This window comes from Aulonocara sp. 'chitande type north' Nkhata Bay, linkage group LG23 (genome assembly GCF_057382095.1).
Source record: "Aulonocara sp. 'chitande type north' Nkhata Bay isolate Kocher_YH1m ecotype deep benthic linkage group LG23, A_spYH_male_GT1.1, whole genome shotgun sequence".
In the NCBI taxonomy this organism is placed as follows: Eukaryota; Metazoa; Chordata; class Actinopteri; order Cichliformes; family Cichlidae; genus Aulonocara; species Aulonocara sp. 'chitande type north' Nkhata Bay.
The window spans coordinates 50,950,384-50,973,440 of record NC_141365.1 but is presented as its reverse complement, the minus strand read 5'-3'; the positions used below and the strand labels follow the sequence as shown (position 1 = coordinate 50,973,440).

At 41.5% G+C, this 23,057-nt stretch overlaps 1 protein-coding gene across 7 annotated transcripts in view; it reads right to left on the bottom strand.

Annotated features, from left to right (window-relative positions):
* The window catches only part of dmd (dystrophin), a 298,892-nt gene that overhangs the window by 49,120 nt on the left and 226,715 nt on the right, over nt 1–23,057 (bottom strand). For all 7 annotated transcript variants that reach the window (XM_086282547.1, XM_086282544.1, XM_086282546.1 and 4 more), the window contains 4 exons: nt 17,555–17,823; nt 15,301–15,447; nt 12,764–12,827; nt 5,432–5,492 (listed from right to left, as the gene is read on the bottom strand). In XM_086282547.1, the coding sequence (XP_086138673.1) occupies nt 5,432–5,492; nt 12,764–12,827; nt 15,301–15,447; nt 17,555–17,823 (541 nt within the window). The remainder of the gene's footprint in view (nt 1–5,431; nt 5,493–12,763; nt 12,828–15,300; nt 15,448–17,554; nt 17,824–23,057) is intronic.

Genomic DNA, 23,057 nt, shown 5'->3' with positions numbered 1-23,057 from the left:
CAGCGTAAACTGTTTGTAGTTCCTGGCTTCTGGTGTTTCCCTTTTTACTTTGTTTCCCTTTTGGATTTAACTACGGGATTATTAATAAATGACTCCCTTTAAGTTCACCTGTGCCTGCCTCCATGCATCTGCTTTTGGTCCTTGACTTTACTTTTTCTTTTACTTTCAAGCACTCTATACTGTTGTTAGTGTATGTGTAGTCCATTTGAGTCTGCCCTGTATTTCTTAACCATTAACTTCGTTTTTCTGCCTCACTTCTGCTTTTATGAAGACCACCATGTGGTGTTGCTGTAATCACGAGTAATATGAATGCTCAACATGAGAAAAGTCAATGTCAGGGATTTGATTATACTGAACTTACATGGCTTTCTTTTGTTGTTCATGCGATGTTTGCACAAGAGATCTCATTGGAAAAAAATATCCTTTTATTAAATATTACCCTAATTATTAAATATTATCCTAATTATTAAATATTATCCATTGAAAGGAGAAAAATCTAGAAAATAATAGATAAGATGGATAACTTAATGATGACAGTTATCATTTAAATATAACCATATTTAATAAGGATCTCAGTGGAGAGTGTGGTGGCGTGGTGATTAGCACTGTGGATTAAAATATCTAGCCAGTGCCTTTCTCTGTGGAGCTTGTGTGTTTGTGTGGGTTCTCACTGGGTACTCTGGCTTCCTCCCAAAACCCAAAGGCATCCAGTCAGTGGGCTAGGCTACTATAAACTGCCCATAGGTCATAATGGTTGTCTGTCTCTCTGTGTTAGCCCTGCGTCAGGTGCCCCTTTCCTCAGGGTTATTCTGATTCTGATGGTAGTTGGAAAAGGCTCCAGCCCCCCTGCTGGTGAAGGGACTTGATGGATCTCAGTGGTTAAGTGAATGGATAGACTATATTGGTCTTGACAATAGACAGCAAAAATAACAATGATGTATCCAGTATTACTTTGTTCATTTTTATGAACAGGTGTACCTGCTTGCAAATTATAGCAGTAATACTGAAAACATTAACGTCTATAATTAACAACCCAAATCAGAATCATGACACTGTGCCTGCTTTGCTCTGGATTCTTAAACCACTAACTCAGTTTTTCGTTTACTTCCCGTTCAGTAAAGATGACCAGGTGATGTTACCGTAATCAGGAATAATATAAATGCTAAAGTAAATAAATGATGCCATGTTAAAAAGCACGAAGGTCCTGAGTTCAATTCCATCAACTGGCTGGGTCCTTTCTGTTTGAATTTGTACGTTCTTCTCGTGTTTGTGTGGGTACTCAAGGAAGAAGGTATGCAGGAGGAAGCCAGAGTACCCGTCTTCCACCAGTCCAAAGTCATGCAGTTAGTGGGGTTAGGTTAACTGTTTATGCTACTTGGTTATTCACAGAGGAGGCCTACAGCAGAGGGGTCCGGGCCCTCTACAAGCAGGCTAGAAACAAGCTAACCAAGGAGATCAGGGTAACTAAAGCCGCTTTTCCGTTAGTCCCTACGCGACTCAACTTGTTTTCCATCACAACGCCTGATGTGCGTGGGGTTGTCACAGCAATGTGGCTGAGCGTCCCACGAAGGAATTACTGTGCAACATGAACGCCACAACAAAGGTGGACGTCGAGAGAACACACCTGCTGATGGGTCTGTGTCTTTTTGTCAGACTCAGGACAATGATGTTCTTTTTTTGCAGCTGTTTCTCTCGTTGCTGGGTTTTAAAAATGCCGGGTTTGATTTTCGTGAAGGAGACGCTCTCATGGCTCAGCGAGTGATGCCGCTGATTAGCCAATCGGTGGCATGCAGTCTGTTGACATCACATTTTCAGATCACTGGGAACCCGAGCTGAGTAGGTACTAACAGGTACTGTCTCCTAATGGAAAACCCTGAAAAGCATGGCAAGCGACCGGATTAGGCACTAAAGCTAAAAGCTAAAAAGCAGCTTCTCAGCCGATGACCCTGCATCAGCTTGCACCAGTGACAGGAGTCCATTGCTCCACCAGCTGGCTGATGGCCTTAAAACCTTCTACTGCAGATTTGAAAGACAACCACTCACACCTCCCACCTGCTCACCCTCACATCCACACACAAAGATGCTCACTCTCACCTCACACCTATACAAAAAGACTACTTGCACCCCCACCCCATCCCATCTGACCCCTACCTGTGCTAAAGATCCGTGAGGATGTTTAGTCTGCTTATCCAGAGACAGAACACCGGGAAGGCTCTGGGATTTAACAGTGTGTCCCGTCATTCCTGAAAGTCTGCACAGACCCACTGGCCTCCATCTTCAACCAGATCTTTTATGTCGCATTGTTTCACAAGTGGCAACAGTAAACAGGATCACATTTGACTGTATTACAGTCAAATGAAATTTGATAAGCATCTGATGTTTTGTCTCCAGATGCACAACATTCTAGTGATGATGACTTTGAAAAACGGTCTTTTAATAGTTCGTCTGTCCCCAAACTTATTCCCTCAGCCAACGCTAAGTGACTAAATATGAGATTTGGATCTGCCAAAGGCACAATGAGAAAGATCTCCTGAAACCTGGAACAGAGTTTTTGTCACAGTCCTGGGTCTCCTGACCCAGCGTTTTTAGTTCTTTGTGATGTTTGTATTATCGTACTTGTGTGAGTTATTCGATGGTTTCTAGTTTCGATCCCTTGCCCTTCATGTTTCTGTGTCCCCTCTGTTCTGTGTAAGTCTGTGTCTGCATGTTTGAGTTCCCCTCTGTGTCTTTCAGTTCTTAGAGTCCTCTGCCTTATGGTTTATGTCTCTGTGTTTCTTAGTTGCTGTCTCCACTGTGTCAAGTTCGCGTCTCTGTGTGATCCTTCCTGTTTTACTTTGAAGGTCCGTGTCTTATGTGAATGTGTCCTGCTTTGCTTGTCTCGTCAGTCCTGATTTCTCCCAGGTGTCCCCTCCTTCTGTGTCTCATTGCCCTCGTTACTCCCCAGTGTATTTAAACCCTGTGTTTCTCTGAGTCAGTGTCGTGTCGTCTGCTTGCCTGTCGATCCTGCCTATCAGTTCTACTTAAAGTCGCGCTACAATCAGCTGATTTCAGTTAGTGGTGGATAATGGTGCAGTTTGCAGCATGTCTATGAATATTACTTTTGTTTTATTAAACAAAAGGACGAGAGTAACATGTGTAAAGTGCATCCAGGACCGAAACAACTTAATTAATGCTGCTAACACAACTTCAGCTATTTGCAAGCATCTGCTCGGACAGCATGCTAGCACTAAGCTAGCCAAGAACCCAGAGTGTTGATGAAGCTGAGTGACTGCCAACCTCAGGCCAGCAGCCAGACCCCGAACTTCAACACTTCAACAAACTGATGAGCAGTCAGGCTGCAGCTTGTACCTGTTCCTGCAGTAGAATCACTGTGGCTATCACTAAAGTGTCTTTGTGCTGGATTTCATCTTTGCTTTGTGCTGAAAACTAAGAGAAAGATAATATGTGTGCACTCATTAGGATATGGATTTATGCTTGTGTATGGACAGTAGCCTAAAGGTTTATACTGTTGCTGGTAATTATGAGACAATGTATTTCAGGTCATTTTATGGAGAAACTTCAAAGTAATGCAAGTAGTGTAATGAATTACTTTCTCCTGGGAGTAATACATTACTTCTAAGAAAACTGATTTGTGAATATGTGTAATATATTTACATAATAATAATTACCCCAAGACAGATCACAACAAAGAGAGGAAATGCCTCCGACAAACAAACATTTTACCACACAGCATGAAAGTAATTTGCCCAAATATAATGCTACGGTGGTGACTCCCAATGTGGAGTCAGTGAGTTGATGTGTATATGTTTTTATGCAAGTGTTTCTGCTTTTTCTCGTCTAAAGAGTCAGTACTTTGTTTCAAATTTGGACGTACAGTTGAGTGGATGGAAAAGTGCAGACAAATGAAGAATTGCATTAAAAGCAGCAAACGACTGAACGTATCCTGAGTGGATGAATCTTTGACCAGCAATACCAGGCAAGCCCACAGTTATGGACCAAACAATGTGCCACGATGTAACAATCCACCTTGAACTATTAAAAATTGGGAAACAATACTTTGAGTGTATCTCGCGTCCTTGGCTTGCCTCTGCTGAAAAAGAAATATTACAGTGTAAGAAATTGACATGCAACAGTGTTTGTGATTATTGGTTGTGTGTTTGACTATGGGAGTAGGTTGTGTGGGTAAGCTGCGAACAAACTGCCTCCTTTTGTGATTAATAAAGTTGATCTGAATCTGAAAAGGACCAACTTTGGGTCATTCCATCTAAAATCAGACAATTTAAAAAATATTCCTGTACGTCTTTCTCCAACTTGCTTTACTTTTATGGTCCAAAGGTCCAAGTTATTTTAGCATACAGTAATAAAATTTAAATTAGAAAAGACAATTCTTAGCAATTTTTGAATGACATATAATACTGCAAAATAATGCATGCAGAATACTTTTTAACCCTTACATGCACAAGTGACTGGGTACACTCTTCCAGAACAGAACAATCGCTACATCTAATGACATCCATACACTGGATTTACCACACCAACTTCTGACTTCATGATCTTTGTTTCTCTTTGGTTGGGCTTGTCTGCTTTTCCTGTGGCTTTTTGTTGGGAGCAACTTTCCAGTTGAGTTCTCATGTGTGGTGTGAGTTGTGCATTAGTGATTCTGCTCTTGAATTCAGGGTGCTAAGCTATGAAAAGGTGAAGGGTAGCAATGTTAAGTATGTCATACCACAGCACCATTGACCACCTCTTTGTTTTTAAACTTACATATGTAGGTGCTAACCATGTGGTCCATGTGTCTACACCTCCTTTGGTCTTGTTGTAGAATGTGACCAATTCTGTTTTTATTTCTACCATACCACAACAGCAAGATGCTTCTCCATGAAACACTGTGCAAGAGGCATTTAACTAGCCAACAGATATCTCCAAAAGTTCTGTTCATCTGGACGGAGCGTCTTCACTTGCCTGGATGATTGGGCATGCATTAAGACGTGGCCAATAGACAGACATTTTTCATGTATTTTTCACAAATTACAGATTTTGATTCATTTTGATGGGAAGAAAGACCAGTGAATCGTCTGTCTTTAACAGTCTTTGAGGTACTATTATTGCCTCAGATTACAATGTGAAAAATAAAATAAAATAAAAAAGGCCTGAAAGTGGTTTGACAGACCATTATATACCATACATATCTTGGAAGGCCTATTTGATTTGAGAAAGAATAGCCCCACTGCTAGTTTAAGACTGCCTACTGTCACAAATCATGTTCGCTAATGAAGTTTGTAGTTTTGAAGTTTGAAGTTTCCAAAGCACATTTATTCTGTGTTGCGCCCCAGCCCAGGGAAACCAGAGTGCGACAGAATGAAAGTTAAAAATTGTGTGTAGCCGATGAAGAGGACAAGCAGGGCTACAAGCTGAGCACCAGAGCACTTACTTGATGTAGTACGGCACGTTGTTTGGAGAGACGCCCTGCTCGAAGGGGGTCACCACAGATCCTGCACAAACAGATGATAGATGATTAAAACCCAAAACAAATATTGATAATCATCTCCTAATTTTGTTTGAAGTGTCTGAAATTTCCAAAGCTGTCATGGTCCCTCGGTGTTGAACGCAGAGTTTTTAGTGAGTTCATGTTTTGTTGTTGTTTTGTGGATCATTTGTTTCTTAGTTTGGTTTGTTCGTAGTATTTGTTTGATTGCTGTTTCTCATTTCATTATTGTATTTTTCAGTCGTCGGTTTGTATTTTAGCGTCATCTTCCCTGCTTATGTTGTAGTTGAGTTCATGTGTCTTGGTTTTGTAATATTTAGTTATCATCTTTGGTTTTCACTTTCTGTTTTCTCAGCCTTATCCTTGTGTCCGTCTGGTCTCTGAATCTTTGTTTACCTTTCTCCCTTTGTCCTCCTGTACACTGTTTTTCTATTTTATTTTGATGTTTGTTCTTCCTTGTATTTTGTGTATAGGTCTCTGTTCGTTATCTGGTGTGTCTGTATTGTGTCAGTATTCTTCATGGTGTGTGTTCATTGCTTTTCTATTCCATGTGCTCCAACTTAAGTCAGTGGCTACTGCCTTGAGTTTAGCATGATACTGCTTATCCCTTATTTCCAACTCCCGCCTTTTGGGTCTTACTCCTGCAGCCACACAGCTAACCTGACAGAAGAACACAACTATAAAAAGACTGAGCCCAACAGTACTTCTATGTCATCGCTGCAGTGGACGAGCCCTTCATCACTGCCACATCAGTGGATCACATGCTTTTTGACATCACCATAACCGGTTCCCACTTTGAGGAGGAAGTGAAGCTGCCACCACCGGTACCTTTCACTACTGCCCACATTTGCAGCTCCACTGGTATCTGCTAAAACAGGGTCTCCACAACAATCCTCTAGGCTGAATGAAAAAGACGTCTTCTCTCGTGCTACCCCAGCCAGAAGAAATCTAAGCAAAGACTGTTCTGTGTTCTCTTCACCATCAGCATAACCGCTAAACCAGCAAAGTTAAAAACTGAGGGTTTTGTGTCTGAGTCAGACTGTTGATGATACAATATAAGAAAGAAAGAAAGACCAGACGACCAGTTCAAAACATGTTTTTTGTGGTCACCTCATTCAAAGACTGAAGTGTGTTTCTTTGAATTTTGTAATGAGTTTTGTATTTCTTAGTCGGTCAGTATAAAAAATGTGTTCTGTATTTGTGAGCTGGCCAATAACCAAAGAAAGTTTTCTGTTTCTGGAACAGATAATAATGTTTGTCTGGTGTTTCTCAGACACCCAGTAATAAAGAAGAAGTCCACGGCAGTCTCTGAAGCAGTCAACAGTGAAATACTTGGGGTGTTTCTGTGCCGACAAACAGTGATACGACTGTATTGGTGTTTCAGAGGAAGAGACAATGTTTTCCATTTCTGAGCTGGTACCTCACACAGAAACTGTTTACTGTGCTGCCGAGATGACCCCTCCAGAGATTGAATTTTGTGTTCATGAGCACACCATCTCAGAGACTATCCCCAGATATTGTGACTGTGCTCTGGGACTTCTGGGGGAATTCTGAGCCAGAACAGCCACAGTCCCTGTCCCCTGTAAGATTTGCTGCATGCTCTGTTGAGCTGCCCCAACCACCAGTGTTTCCAAAGTCTCCTATATGTGCAGTGAATCTTGACATCCTTGAGCCTCAGCTGATTCCTGAGCCTGAGGGTCCTGTGTTGTCTGAGCCTGAGCCCGAGGATGCCATATTGCCTGAGGTTGTGGGTTTCTGTGGTCATCCCCGGCTATCTGTCAAGCCATTGATGGGAACTCATTGTTGTGGTTGGCTACCTGGCAGGCCACGAGGGTTTTCTTTCTATCCTTGCTGTCATCCTTCTCTGTCCAATCCATGTGATGGCCTCCATTAACGTCACCCAAGGGCCCCTCTTTAAGCCACATTAGGGTCTCTGTTGCCATTGTCGGCCTCTGTCCAAGGCACCCGAGGGTCTATATCACCCTTGTTGGGTTCCATCCTAGCCACCTTCTGGCTATGCCACCTAAGGTGTCGTCTGTGTCAGCACTAGCTTCCAGTTAATCATATCCTCTGCCATCAGTGGCCTCGTGCCAAGCCACTGGATGGACCATGTCTCCTTTGGTACTAGCTTCCAGAGTTTCTTCATGTCTTTCACCGGTGGTCACCTGTTCTGCCATCATGGGTCATTGGTCTAATCGCCAAATACATTAGTTTCTCTATCTCAGTAAATCATGTTTAAATCTTTCAAATGATCTCTCCTTCTTGAGCTACTAGCTGAAGGTAGGAAGATGCACTGCTGTTCTAAACTCTGATTATCAAATGTTATCATTGGAGTGTGAATGTGTGTGAACGTTAGGTAGAAAAAATGCTTTTATGAATGGGTGAAAATGAGTAAATGATGTATAAAGTGAGTGCTTGAGTTTGAAAAGTGCTATAAAATCCAGTCAATTTACCATTTATCTTGCATATATGGACTTCTGAAGATCAGAAAAGATGGGTGGAGTTCCTATTCTGGGCCGGGCATGAGTTGCTGCCCCAAATGGAGTACGAACGAGTGAGAAGAGAAGGGAGTGGGAGACTGACTGATGAACTGGGGCTGTAGTTGAAATGATATGGACACTGCACTGTACCGTTTTGGTAGAGAGAGAGTTGAGCATAAAAGCAGAACTTCTGATTTACCGGTCGATCCCAGCACCCGTCTACTGTCCTGGCCTGTCCTGGTCACTTCTATGTGCCCACTTCAGTCCGTCTAAGGCAGGGGTCAGCAGCCTTTAAGACCCAGAGAGCCATTTGGACCCAGTTTCCACGCAAAAGAAAACACTGGGAGCCACAAATACTTTTTATATATTGTTTTTTTTTACCTTTATGCTTTGTGTGAACAACTAAGGTGTGTTGCTTATGAAATCCATGAAGTGCTACAGAGAAAATTACATTTTATTTATGTAATTAACACATTTTGAACTCTTAAAGAAATATAACCAAAGGAAAGACACCCAGCTGAACTAAAATGATCCAGCAAACAAAAACTGTTGTGAGCCCTCCTTATATCGCCTTTGTGCTTTTGGAGCCTTGACCTGACTTTTAAAAAATAATTGGAAAAAAAGCTCGATGCTGCTGAAAGATGACAAATAGATATTTGCAAAATTCTGCCCAAATATGTATTTTACCTGGTTAATGTGTGTGGCGGGGCGTGGTCTGCAGCGCCGCTGCAGGGGAGGCGGACGCACCTGAGCTGCACCTGCAACCACGCCTCGCCGCCTTAACGTCTGTGCTGTTGTGTTGGTGTGTGTCGGGCTGTGAGCTGCAAAGCTACAGCCGGCTGTGTGCGTACAGCAACCGTGTGTGAAAAGTGGTCAATAAAGAGAAGCTGAAAAGCGTGTTCATGCAAACATCGTCGGGTCTGCCGTGATATGTTTACAACGGGACTTCTGCTCCTGAACCTCTGCGCACAGCGTCTGCAGGTCGGGGCTGTACGAAGTCACTTTCATCTTTACAGGACTGTAAGCTGTCGTCTGTGAGGCGCGAGCGTGTTTGGTTTAACATAGTTCGCCTTGTAATCGGAAGGTTGCCGGTTCGAGCCCCGGCTTGGACAGTCTCGGTCGTTGTGTCCATGGGCAAGACACTTCACCCGTTGCCTACTGGTGGTGGTCAGAGGGCCCGGTGGCGCCAGTGTCCGGCAGCCTCGCCTCTGTCAGTGCGCCCCAGGGTGGCTGTGGCTACAATGTAGCTGCCATCACCAGTGTGTGAATGTGTGTGTGAATGGGTGGATGACTGGATATGTAAAGCGCTTTGGGGTTCTTAGAGACTAGTAAAGCGCTATATAAATACAGGCCATTTACCATAGTTCACGGTGGAGCTGCTGACATAATGTGGATCCAAAGATCCATAATTGGCCTACCTGGGGTTGAAAGTCTCGATAAATGCACGGCGTTTCGGCGGGTACACCGGCTTCCACGAGTGTGACGCTTATTTTGAGTGATGAAAAAATAATATAATATAATTTCATTTTTATATTTCAATATCACAATAATCTTCCAGTTTAGAACTACAAGTTAAAAAAGAACATAAATAAAATACACTTCAGCTAATAGCTTCTAATTTATTTTCCCAAACCACGCAGAGCCGCACTGTAAGGACTAAAGAGCCGCATGTGGCTCCAGAGCCGCAGCTTGCCGACCCCTGGTCTAAGGTATTTCACACACGGCCAAAACCTAAATCCATTTCCTTCCTGCAACATCTGTTCTGGTGCCCTTCTCTTATAATGCATGTCACTGAATATGTTTCTGGGTCCTCTGTCTGCACCCAGACCAAGTCCTGCAGCCACCCTGCTAAGGAACAAGGAGTAAAATAAATGTCTTACCAATCGCAACAGAATCCTAGTACCCGCCTACCGTCCTGGCCTGTCCACTCAATTTCTACCCATCCATGCTGAATCAAAGAAACTGTCTTCTAATTACATTAGACCATTTGAAATTAAAATGGACTTTCTACACCCCTGTTTCCTGCACCCTCCTGGGGCTGGAGCTGGCTGGTGGGTCGGGGGTCGCTCTTGGTTCTGGGGAGAATCCATTCATCTGCACTTTGGGGGGGGGGGGGGGGGGTCAATGGATATTCATCTTTATTGAATTTTTCTTTGTGTTTGTCTCCTGGACCTTTCTCTGTCTGCCTCTGGCTGTTTGTGTACCTACTGCTGTGGGTTCTTTGAACTTTAAAAAAAAACAAATTTTGTTACAAAACTTCCAGAAAGACATCTACTGTAATGAAATGTATTTCCCAGTGGTGTGAAGAGACATTGTTATTATTTCCATTATTATTATTATTATTATTATTAATAAACATTATGAAAAAATGGTCAGACACAAAGATTTTCAGGCAGTACTGTTAAATGATTTGTTTCAATGCTATATGTCACGGCCCTTTACATGTTGTAACAATGTTTTTATCTTTGATATTGTCATATTTTATTTGCACATTATTTTTTCTTTTTATCAATTAAATTTAAATTTCCATTTAATTTATTTTTCTGTTTTTTATCATGTCACTCAGAGTGGACAGAGGTGGAAAAACTATTAAAAAATCATTCCAGAAATGCGTGTGTTTTACATTTAATTAGGAACATTTTTAGATATTCTTTCTGAAAACTTGAGTTTTAGTTTTGTAAAACACGGTTAATTTGCTGACAGTGTCACTTTAAGCACTTACACATTTATATTTCATCTACTAGCGCAATGACAGAAACGCATGAAACAAATAGCAATTAAAAAACAAACAAAGAAAGTAATTAAAAACAAAAAGTGCCTGATCTTATGCATATGACCAAATAAGCCCCATAGCTCAGACAGTAGGGCCGGCTCTAGCCATTTTCATTTTAGTCCAGATTAAGATTTGGAAAGATGGCCTACTCGGTATGGGAACTGATAAGAGTTTAGGATTCAGATTATTGATCGCTTATCACTTCAATACCTTATCGATTCTCTTATCGATTCTCACTTAGTTCTCAAGGAGTCACCATCACCACTAAGCAGGATATCAAAGACATTACATTTGTGTTAAGTGCATGCTGTGAGGGACAATGTTTGTACATGTTTAAGGCATTTCCCCTTTCGTGAGATAAAAAAGTAATGTATCACACATCCACAGAGAACTTTCCTTAAAAGAAATCTGCATATTTCTTAATTACTCTCAGGAGAAATGATTTCATTACGCTACTAATTGCATTACTTTTTTGTTTCTCTGCAAAAAGAACTGAAATGCATTGTCTCATAATGACCAGTTAAAAATATAAACCTCTAGGCTACAGTCCCATACACCAGCATAAATCTCTATCTTAATTAGGACACACATATAATCTTTCGCTTAGTATTCAGGTATGAACACAAAGCCGACGGCACAAAGCAAAGATGAAATTCAGCACAAAGAGACTTTAAAGCAATGACCACAGTGATTCTGCTATAGAGACATAAACAGGTAGAAACGGAGGTTGAAGCCTGATTGCTCATCCAATTGTTACCTGTTGAAGTTCAGGATGTTGCTGTTGAGCTGGGGTCAGCATTCACATAGCTTTAACATCACTCTGGGTTCTTGGCTAGCTTAGCAAAGAACCAAAGTTGTGTTAGCAGCATAATGCAGTTGTGTCTGCTATGGATGCAGTTTCCGCTTTACCATCGCACTCTGGTTATTTTGTGCAAGACAAAACAAAAAGTATTGTCCATATCCACGATGTAGACCACACTACTATTTCCCTTCTCCAACATCACAAACGGAACTCAACTGATGGAAGCCCAACTGCAAGTGGAACCGATAAGTGGAATCGATAGGGAAGCAGACTAACAGAGGAATTGAACTATCAAGAACTGGTTCTCGATTCCCATCCCTACAGCCGGCCAGCTGTCATTATATTTTTTCTCATTTTGCTCTCCAAATCACCCAGTCAGTGACAAAAACTGCCTTTTTGTTTCTACCTAACGACTGCTGCCTGCTAATAGCTTTTGTAGCCAGTAGATATAATTAGATCAGCTTGCTGGCTGAACTTTGGCTCATGATCTGGTTGAGCTAGTCTAAGGTTGATTAGTTATAAAATGAATGCCTTGTAAATATGTAATAGAGTGCATTTCATGTACATGGAAATATTAAAGATCCGTTATTCTTGCATTGAGGTCTTCTTAGTTAATCCTGAGATTATGTTAAAGAAACAGAATGGTAATTGCAAGTGAAATGCTGGACTTCCAACATGATCAAAAAAGCACTTTTGAAGCATCTTCTGTTCTCTTAGCTCATTTATTACAAATAATAAATATCTTGTGTTCCACTCTTCCTTCACTCATGAAGAAGACTCCAACATGCGTCTCCCTACACTCTCACTTATACTTCTGATTAGATCTTAAGTTTTCTTTTCTTTTTTTACATTTTGAATGTTTAGCCACTTTGCACTTCTGTTATGACTGAATGACATCAGAGAGCACAGAGCTTGCGTCACAAGCTTGGGTCATGCTGGCACCGCATGATGAAGCTGAAATCAAAAAGTTGAACAGAACTAGACAGCGATCCAGTCAAAGGAGAGCTTTGTTACCCCCATCGTTTATTTTGTGCCACTGCTGTCATCATTAGTTCAAATCATTTTATTTTCACACACACACACACACACACACACACACACACACACACACACACACACACACACACACACACACACACACACACACACACACACACACACACACACACACACACACGTCTCATGTTTGCTGGTAAGTACTACTAAATAAGCAGTATAGTTACCATGTGTAAGGCCAAAATCCCCATGAGCATCTGTCAGCTGCTTGAGATGTTCGTTGATGGAGATCTGTGAGAGGGGAGAAAACCACATTAACAAACGTGTGTATATTTGTTCTACTATTAAAATCTCTATATGAATCAACATCATTAATAATGTAATTTTAAATCAATTTAACCTCATCAGTTTAACCAACTAATACCAGTGGGGACATGCAGAAAACCAATGTTAAATTAGATTTTGGGTTAGGCTGGCCCCAGACTTAACCCTTAGATCAGTTCCCACAGCAGCTAACAGACATAAATTACTTGCTGCAAAGAGCTCGGGCACGTATGGATCGTCCTACTCTGGATTAGGCCACTGCTTCATTTAGTTATGTGGAAGAGTAAAACTAAACATGATATTGCTGTTAGTATTTTCCAGTCACAGATAAAATCTGGGGAACAGACAGCCAATAAATGTAATTTAAGCTTTAGCTTGGATTACTTGTGGCTTTCTTTCTACTGCTTTGAGTTGATTTTTTTTTACTTTTAGGTGTTTAGTTATAGACTAGTGTTTATGGGTATATAGTTATAATGTGCATGCTAGCTTTATAGAATAATACAGCCCCGTTTAAACGTTTAAGACCACCTGAAAAATAGCAAAAAATCATATTTTGCTTGGTTGGATCTTAACAAGGTTCAGCAGAGCTTCAACATGCAACAAGAAGAAATGTGAGTGAGACATCAGACTCCATTGCAGAAGCTTAGATAATAAAACTGGCTGAGGTGCTTTGGTTTAAACAGCATTGCAATATCTGTAGCTATAATGTAGCTCCATATGTGTTGTCATAACCAGGACTGTTGTTGATTTATGGCAGCTCCCTGAGCCTTAACTGGAGCCCATGCGTCCTTCGCTGGCTATGTGTGAGTTTAAGTCATAGTCCAAGGGTCCAGTGCCACCCAATCCTGATGGTCTCTGTCTCCACTGCTGGTCGCCTGCTGAGGGTCACATCTATTTTGTCACCAGCCTCCAGAGACATCCCATCACCCCCACCGACACTAGTCTCCAGCCAAGCCACAAGACGGTTCTTGCCACTGATACCCGAGTTGTCCAATCAGCGCTGACATTATCAGACTGGCAATGCATCCAGAGGGTCCTTGCCACCATGCTGCACTGGCTCCCCGTGTGTTTCAGGATCGATTTTAAAGTTCTTTTATTGGTTTTTAAATGTCTTAATGGTCTTGGGCCTTCTTATCTCTCAGATCTGCTTTTACCATACGAACCCTCGCGGACCCTGAGGTCCTCTGGTACTGGCCTTTTGATTGTCCCTAAAGTCAGGACACATACTCACGGAGAGGCAGCTTTTCAGTGGTATGGTCCTCGTCTGTGGAACAGCCTGCCGGAGGAGCTCAGGGCCGCAGAGAACGTACATGTTTTTAAGAACAGGCTCAAGACCCACCTTTTTAATTTAGCTTTTACTTAGCGTTTATTTATTTTTTATGCTTATTTATTCTATCCTGTTATTCTATTATTAATTTAGGCTTTACCTAATATTTCTTGATTTGATTCTTATTCATTTTTTAATCTTCTTACTCTATTTATATTTATATTTATATTGTATCCTGTTCTTATTTATTTTATCATTTTACCCTGTATATATCGTATTGCGTCATATCTCCAGTGTTTCCTCGGAGGGCGCTCTCTGCACCGGGGCTGTTATTGACCGTGGCTGCTGGGTCTCTGGGGTCCTCTCAGCCTGGTTGGGGGGCTCCTTGGCCTCCCTCCTGCTGTGTGCCCAGCCCGGAGGCTGCGGTCTGTGACCGGCTCCCGGTGCAGACGGCTCTCTGTTATAATGTTTCCTCACTTGGCTCATGCGAGCTCAGCCCAATTTTTACTCTTTAAGTGTGCGCGTGTGTGTGTGTGTGGGTGGGGGTGGGGGTGGGGGGATATATGTGTATTGAGAGTGTGGGGAGTGAGTTGGAGGGTGGGGTGGGCTGCTTTTAACTATGTAAAGCACTTTGTGCTACATTTTTTCTGTATGAAAAGTGCTTTATAAATAAAGATTGATTGATTGATTGATGCCACCCAAGGGCCTTTGTCTCCATCATCAGCCATGCCACCAGAGGGTCTTCACTGCCATCACCAGCCCCCAGCCAAACCACTGAAGGGCCTCTGCCACTGGCCACAAAATCACCATTCAGGTGATGTCTAGAAACTGGGCTTAATAGATATGGCTGAAGAAACAGGCTTGAGCTGCAGCCCAGTCTGGGCAGAGTGAACTGAAACCAAACTTTCGCCAAGTGGGACATGACTAACTTCAGCTTATTATACTCAGGTTAGTACAGTAGTGATATATAATACTTTCCTTAAAAATATAATACATTTTTGGTTCAAATTGAAAAAAGGCAAATTTAAAAGTGAGATCACTGGTCAAATGCGACTTGATATTTGGATACAAACTATCATTTGATATTTGCAATATTTGTCGTGGTGTGAGTGTATCTCATTTTTATTGCTTCTACATTTGTGTAAGTATGTGTATGTGTGCATTTGTGTTTACCTGGAGCAAGCTCCAGCGTGTATTCAGATCTTCGATGCGTTCCAGGTTCCTGGATGATAACTGGATATCAGGCAGATTGAAAGTGGATGCTAATTCGTTCACATGCGTCACATCGTCCTTAATCTGTGCAATTTCTTCCTGAAACTCCTGCAACATAAGCACATATATGCATTGAAATAAACACACCAAAACCTTTACATGTGACAGTGAGAAACTAATGCAGCTGTCACATAAAACCCAGTTTGTTGATTCTTTAATGTAGGACATGGAAATCGACGATGGACTCAGGTGAAGGAATATTTCAAAGATCCATATAGGAAGCTGAATTTGGGAATAAGGGGAAAGACTCCTACTCTCATCCATTGTTATGAGCTCTGGGTAGATGCAAACAGTATAGCCATCTGAAGGATGGCTCTGCACTCTTGAAAGGGTGAGGAGTTGAGTCATTTGGAAGAGACAGAGTGGAGCTCAACATTGCAAGGAGTAGGGATGGGTATCGTTTAGGTTTTATCTGATACCGGTGCCAAATCGGTACTTTTGAAACGGTGCCGGTGCTTAGACGGTGCTCAAACCGGTGCTTAAAGAATGGAGAACACAAACTTTGTCCAAAAACCTCTCATGTTCAGCTGTTTTTTTGTAAAAAGACAACAATGTTAGCCTTTTCTGCAGCTATGGGGCATATATGGTATCACTCTTGGCTGGAAGCAGTGCTTAAACAATGGAAAAAACACAAACTTTGTCCAAAAACCTCTCATGTTTAACTGTTTTCCACTTTTTCTTTGGTCATTTTAGCCTTTTTGACCAGGGTGAAGGGAGTATCTGCCATCAAACAAGAGGACAGCTGCATGTAGCTATGATGATGTTTGCTAGTTCACCTTACATGCATTAATGTAATAACGTGGTTAGCCTACTCAACGTAAATTACACACGAACATTAAGCTACTCACGCAGAGAAGAACGGCTGCTGCTGCATCATCATCCTCATCATTTCTGCTACACTGGCAGGGCTAGGGGCCAGGACTCTCCTCTTCGGGTTTTTGGGGGATGTTGCTAACTCCGGGTCCGATAACAGGCACCACACCCGCAGTAGATGTGCTCGGTGTGAGGTCTCGCAGCAAGCTATCAAATACGGCGCATTTCTCGGCTTTTAAAAAAAACGCTATGCGTCGCCAGGTGTTTCATCGGATTCGAGGAGTTACCTCCTTTGACAGTATCACAGTATCAGCTTAAAGCACTTGTTGCTGCTGAGTTTGCATATTTTGCTATGAAGTACAGCCAGACTTTTGACCGCTTCGCCTTGGGCATTTTTAATCTGTAGCTCTGCTCTAAAAGAACGTACGTACCTGGCCCCGCCTACTATCCTGGGAAACGTAAAATGATTGGCTAGAAGTGTATCACAGCTCAGGAAAAAAAAAAGCATCGAAATAAAGCACCGAAATGTGCGCTGCTTTTCGGTCTGGTTACTACCGTTTATGTCAGAACCGGTGCCATGACACCGGTACCCATCCCTAGCAAGGAGTCATTTGAGGTGGTTTTGGGTATCTGACCCAATGATAAGGTGTTACAGGCGTGTCCTACTGGAAGGAGGCTCTCTGGCATGCTTTACGCTGATCTGGGAACATGTCTCTATCTTCCTGGATGAGCTGAACAAGGTGAGAGGCGGGCGTGGGCTTCTCTGCTTAAACTGCTGTCCTCATTGTCCAGCCACAGATAAGCGTTGGAAAATGAATGGATGGCTGGAGCTTTTAATTATTTTTCTAAGCTAAACTCATATAAAAAAAAGGGATCTTGATCTTCCTTTCCAAAGTCAGTAAAGATTCAAGGCGATTTAAGTCAGGATATCAATAATTATCTCTACAGTAAGTCCCGGATGAGCCTACTTTACAAATCCAGCAAAATGTATAAAAAGTCAAACCAAAAGTTTTTAATGCCTATCAATTAGAATGATTATCTTCTTTGTCTTTGATTGTTAAGATTTGGGGAGAACATTTTTTAACAAGAGCAAAAATGGAAAAATCCTCATAGTGTTATGTTCATGATTAACACTAATCGAAAGCATCAGAGGGTAATGTAGAAGGAAATAGCCTGGGCTGAACCTTGGATCTCACAAGGTGTAACAAGCACTCCCAACCTAATTACATCTCTTCCCGTTATCTCGTTTAAGGAAACTGTTGGCTTGTTTTATTAATGTTTTACACTGTCTGTGGGTGTGAAACAGAATACTATATCTAACGTGAGGGTCACTGATTCTCACCTTGACTCTGTCGATATGGTCTGGTAGCAAGTCAATCACGAGGTCTTCTACAGGTTCCCACGCATCCTTTACCATTTCTGCCCGGCTCAGCTTTCCATCCAGCAGGTCCTCCGCCTTCTCCAGCTCCATCAGTTGGTCAAGGGCCAACTCTAATCTCCTCTGCCAGTCATCTGAGTCAGTGTTGAGCTGGTCCCATTTGTTCATCATATCGTCTGCCTCCTTACGCAGGATTCGCCCCACGTTGTGTGCGCGCTCCTCTGGGCTGATATCTGAAGGTTATGTAAAGAATAAATGCAGAAATAAGCAAATGTCACACACCATGCAGTAATCTAAAAGGCCTTCGGTCTGTCAGCGTATGGTAGGGCTACTATTTCAAAATTGATATACTATAACAATGTCAACTGCCTGGAGTTACTTATGGCTGAGTCCACTAGATTACAAATACAAGCATGTGTATATTTCAATGCACATGTGTATTTCAGTCTGTGTGGGGAGTTGTGCGTGTGCACTGAGTTGTTTCTGCTTATTCAAATCTGTGTGTGTAATAAGATTTGTAAATGTGTATGCAGAAAGCTGCTGTCATCAGATTTGTGAACGTGTAAATAAATGATGTATATTAATGACTCGTGAGTCTTGTCTTGTGAGTCATTATAAGACAAAACGATGTGACTTTCCCTAAACTTCTAACATGACAGATTTGTGATCAATCAGTGATTTGAATGTGTGCAGAGAGTTATCTGTAAGTTAGGGTTCATTAACCCTGAGCCAGGATCACAGGCTCAGACCGTCTCTCTCACTCTGCACAAACCACCAGCTTGGTTTTTACGGTTGTCACGGGTTGTGCCATACAAGACGGGGTCAGACGCACAGACCGCAACGGATTTATCAGAAATCCAGCGTGAGTCACTGGAGGATTTGATATTCAACTAGAAGCCAGAGTAATATCCCTGAAACCAACAGTACAACCACCTGAACAGCTCTGATTCATCAAACAGCCAAAATAAGAGAACAAATGTGCAATTTAGGTTACAGTAATTCCCTCTATCTAGTTATCAGACTATATATATATAGAGTCTAGATGTAGGCAGGAAAATGTTCATATTGGCTTAATGTAAGAATGGTCACAGTACTCATGTTTAAAGGAATTATGAATAAGCAGAGTAAACGTGTCTTCCAAGCCCAGTCGGTCAACTCAAAGCAGATAAGGAGGTGATTAATGCCTTTCTCAGGTGAAAACTACACCATAATAATGATGTGTTACAACTAAGAGTCTGGCACTCATAGCACTACGCATAAATATGCATGTCTTATCAGAAAAGTTATATAAATACTAGGGGTGCAACGATACACAAAATTCACGGTTCGGTTCGATATTTTGGTGTCACGGTTCGATATTTTTTCGATACAAAAAAAATGTTCATGCCTTTTTAATTTGTCATTTATTAAACTTATAAATATATATTTTAACTCAAAAGTACAGTTTTTAAATTTAATGTTGCTGAAACAAAAGTAATTTAAAAAATTAATATCTGATTGAGGAATCCCTCATCTTTGGAAAAGAGAGTTTATTACAGAGAAATGGCTCTTTCCAAAATAAAAGCTATACTATCCGCTTCTTCTGGGCTATATTCTCAGCAGCATATTGTAGCGGGTCAGGGCTGTTCGGGGTTCTGTTTGTACAGTTATGTTTTGTTTATGTTGCCATAGTGACGGGTGACGCCCTCTCGCTGCGACGGTGTGTCCATCCGGGGTCAGAGGGCGCCCTGTGTGTTGTTGTTGTTGCTGTGCGGTTGCCGCGCTGAGCAGTTAGCTAGCGGCAGTGTTCTTCTGCAGATGTCAATAAACGGCTGTGCTCCCTGGCTAGCTCACGGGAAGCAAGACCAAACGATACCTCCGTCTCCTCCTTGTCTGAGCTCGCCACAATATTAAACATATCAGGTCCCCATAAGGAGAATCCTGTGCTAACGGCTATCTAAATGACTCGGGTAAAGTTAGTAGCATGCATGCTTGTTGTTTTTGTCTGCTTCCACTTGTCTTTGCACGAGGATGATGTCGGAGTAAATGTGCAGTCATATTCGTTGTGTTCCCACTAGTGCTGTCAGCGTTAATCTCGTTGCCCTGCGCTCTTCCTTCTGACTATGCTGTCTGTGTTGAACGCTCAGTGGATCTGCGCTGGACAGTGCAGCCTAGGCGGAGTAGTCGAACACAGATTCACTGAGCGCTCAACACAGACAGCATCGTCAGAAGGAAAGTTGATAAAATAAATTACAAATATTGTTCGATACATATGCGTACCGAACCGAAAGCACTGTATCGAACGGTTCAATATCGATACGAGTATTGTTGCACCCCTAATAAATACTTTAACTTGTGAATACTTAAACTGCCATGTGGACTTTTTACAGGTAGAATTAAATATATTGTAAAATATGACCCTTGTTATTAGAAATATTGGCTTAATCTGTCCATGAAGAGCTACAAGCTACCAGGCTGGGTATGAAAACAGGCCTGAAAAGTGATGCCTTCGCCACAGATCTTACATGTTTCACAAAAGATATTTAACACCACTGTCAAACACTTAAAGAGCCAGACAATCAGAGTGGATTGGGCAGAAAGGAGAGGTGGAGGAAGATGTTCTGCTTCAAGCTATTCAAGCTCAAGAAAATATACAAACGAAACTGACAGAGCTGAAAGCCCGATCACGTAGAAACAATATTCGTGTATCGTAGTGCCTGGAGACACTGAACGGAACAACCTGACGGGGTTTTAGAAACTTTTATTAAATGGGAGTTTTCTTTAAGATGTCACAGAGCCACCGCAGAAACCAGGCCCCACTCAACAGTAATTTACTTTCTACAGCACAGTGTTAAAGAACTGGTGCTCTGAGAGTTTTTTCTGAGAGGAGTGAGAATTGACTTTGACCATGACTAACCCCACTGACGCTCAGCAGAAAAGAAAGGCCACTTTCAGACCCCCCACCAGCAAAACTCAGTGACGGCACCGTAACTTACAACAGCGCAACAGAGGCCATGGAAGATGTAGAGAAGGTCCTGAGCTTTACAGGAGAAGAGACCCGATCCACGTAATCAAGGAGAAGCAGAAGAGCTTTTCCTCAAAGACAGCGAGGACACACCGGAGCTGTCTCGATGTCTCGTCACTAAAGGCAACATGTCTCTGAGCAACACTCAGCTGGCAGCCAAATATTTGTATTCGCTTGTATTTCTTAGTGGGACTGTAGCATTAGGCTGCTTCCACACATTCACAGTCGCTGTATGAGATAAAGCTGATTCCCAATCCTCTGCTGCATTTTAGCTTCTACCGTGATCTGATTAACAGGATGTAAGTTGATCATAAAATTCTGATATGATACTTAATCAGTCCTTCTGTGAGCAGGTGTTTGTGGGCGTCCAATAAGTGGATTACACTCTACTGCCATAAGTATAAGCTCCTTTACTTTCATAAACATGTGAACTTGAGCGCCATCTCATGCTTAATCCACAGGGTTTAAAATGATGTGAGCCCACCTTTGCAGCTATTGCAGCTTCAACTCTTCTGTGTGGGATTTCCACAAGTGAGAAATGACAATGTTAGAACATTCTTGCAAACCTAAAGATCTCAAAACATAATTTTGGAATGCTGATTAATGTGAACGCTGATTAAGCATTAATGTTGTTATGTACGGAAGAGCAACAGAAACCATTTTGGTATCAACACATTCAGCTTTTTGTGGACAAGTATTCTATTACTTCTGTTTTCTTTAACTTTTATATGTTTTAAAATATTTGTTTGTTTGTTTTACACTGAAATGAATGGTGAACGCTTAAAATCCTCATCAAACACACTCAACATTGAAAGTTATCTAGTTCAGATTACTTTAACTTCCTAGGACCTGCGTCCACATATGTGGACGTCACATTTTGGGTTATTTAGACCAAAATACTCAATTTTGCTCTACAAGGGCCTGATATCCACTTACGAGGACATTATGCTGCTACTGTTCAATCGAAATTTTAAACAAATATCCTCATATGTGGCTCTTATTTTTCTTAGAAACAAAAATCAGGTAAAAAAGAATCTGGTCATTCTTTGCTTTTACATTCATCGGGTCCAAATCAGCCCAAATATCAAAGAGAAATCAAAAATGCTGCCGTGGAAGAGTTCGGGTCTTAGGAGGTTCAGCTAGAGAAATCAAAATCAAACTTTAAACTGGTCCCAACACATGTTCAGCTAAGTATGTTTTCATACAGTTACAGTTTATTCAGCTTACTCTGGCCAGGGCATCTCACGCTTTTCAGCCGGGCCCCACACCCTGCCCACACCTGTGCCTGGAGACTGTGTCAAACCTCAATATTATTGGAATGATTATTGCGATCTCTACCTGCTTAATTACATTTCAGCTCCCAGTTTTTCATTTTATAATTTCAAATAATTTTTAGACACTTTCAGACTCTGATTTTTCATAATTCAGAACATTTTCATAGTTTTATTGAACCATGTTATTCTTATATTGCCATGTTTTCATCTCTTTATTAAACGTTGGTTGAGTTCATTAACCTTATGTTGAAGTAATCCCATTCACCCCCATGCAGGCAAACTCATTTAAGATCAAGGACGTCTACACTGTGATGCTCTTCAGCTCCAATTTTGTTTTTTTAGAAAATGCCACTCATATTTAGGTCATTTGGTTTATTTAGAGAAATATTCTACATGCTTTATTTAGTGGTATATTTAGTCCAATATAGTTTTGGTTCTGCTCCCAAAAAGGTTGATTGTGTTCATCTGGATGTTTTCAGTAGGAGAAACGTTTCGTCATCATCAGGTGACGTCTTCAGTCTCAGCTGACTGCAGGTTTCAATATTATAAACAGCACATTTACATCAATGACTGAAACCAGCCCACTGAAGGAACAATGGTCAGTTCCTTGATGATTGATATGCAAATTCTCACGACCATTAATCAACAACCACTGATCAAAGACCACTGATCACTGAGTCCCATTCACAGAGAGTTGGGGAATGGCTGCAATCACAGCATTGTAAGATGGCAAAAGACATCTCAGAAGCAGTGAATCAACCTTTGGGATTTACTTACCTGGATATTTGAGCGTGCATCAAGAACTTTTGCTTTTTACACTTAGCTAGCTGATATTGTTGAAATCTAATGTCACTGCGCTGGTTCAGCAAGGTCACCTTTGCATATTTCAAACATTTTTTGGTATTGAAGGAAACATCTTCAGCATTTTTTGACAGGTAATGCTGTTTTTCTAGTTAAATATGTTTTTTGATTTGTTGAGCTTATATTTTCTTTTGCCTATCACAATCTGTTCAGTGTACTTTTTCACATTAGCTGCAATTTAATTTAATAATTAAAGTAATGAATATAATTTAAATATATATATTGAACTCAGGACCTTCCGCACAGCAAGAAGGTCCTGAGTTCAATTCCACCATCAGGCCGGGGTCTTTCTGTGTGGAGTTTGCATGTTCTCCCCGTGTTTGCGTGG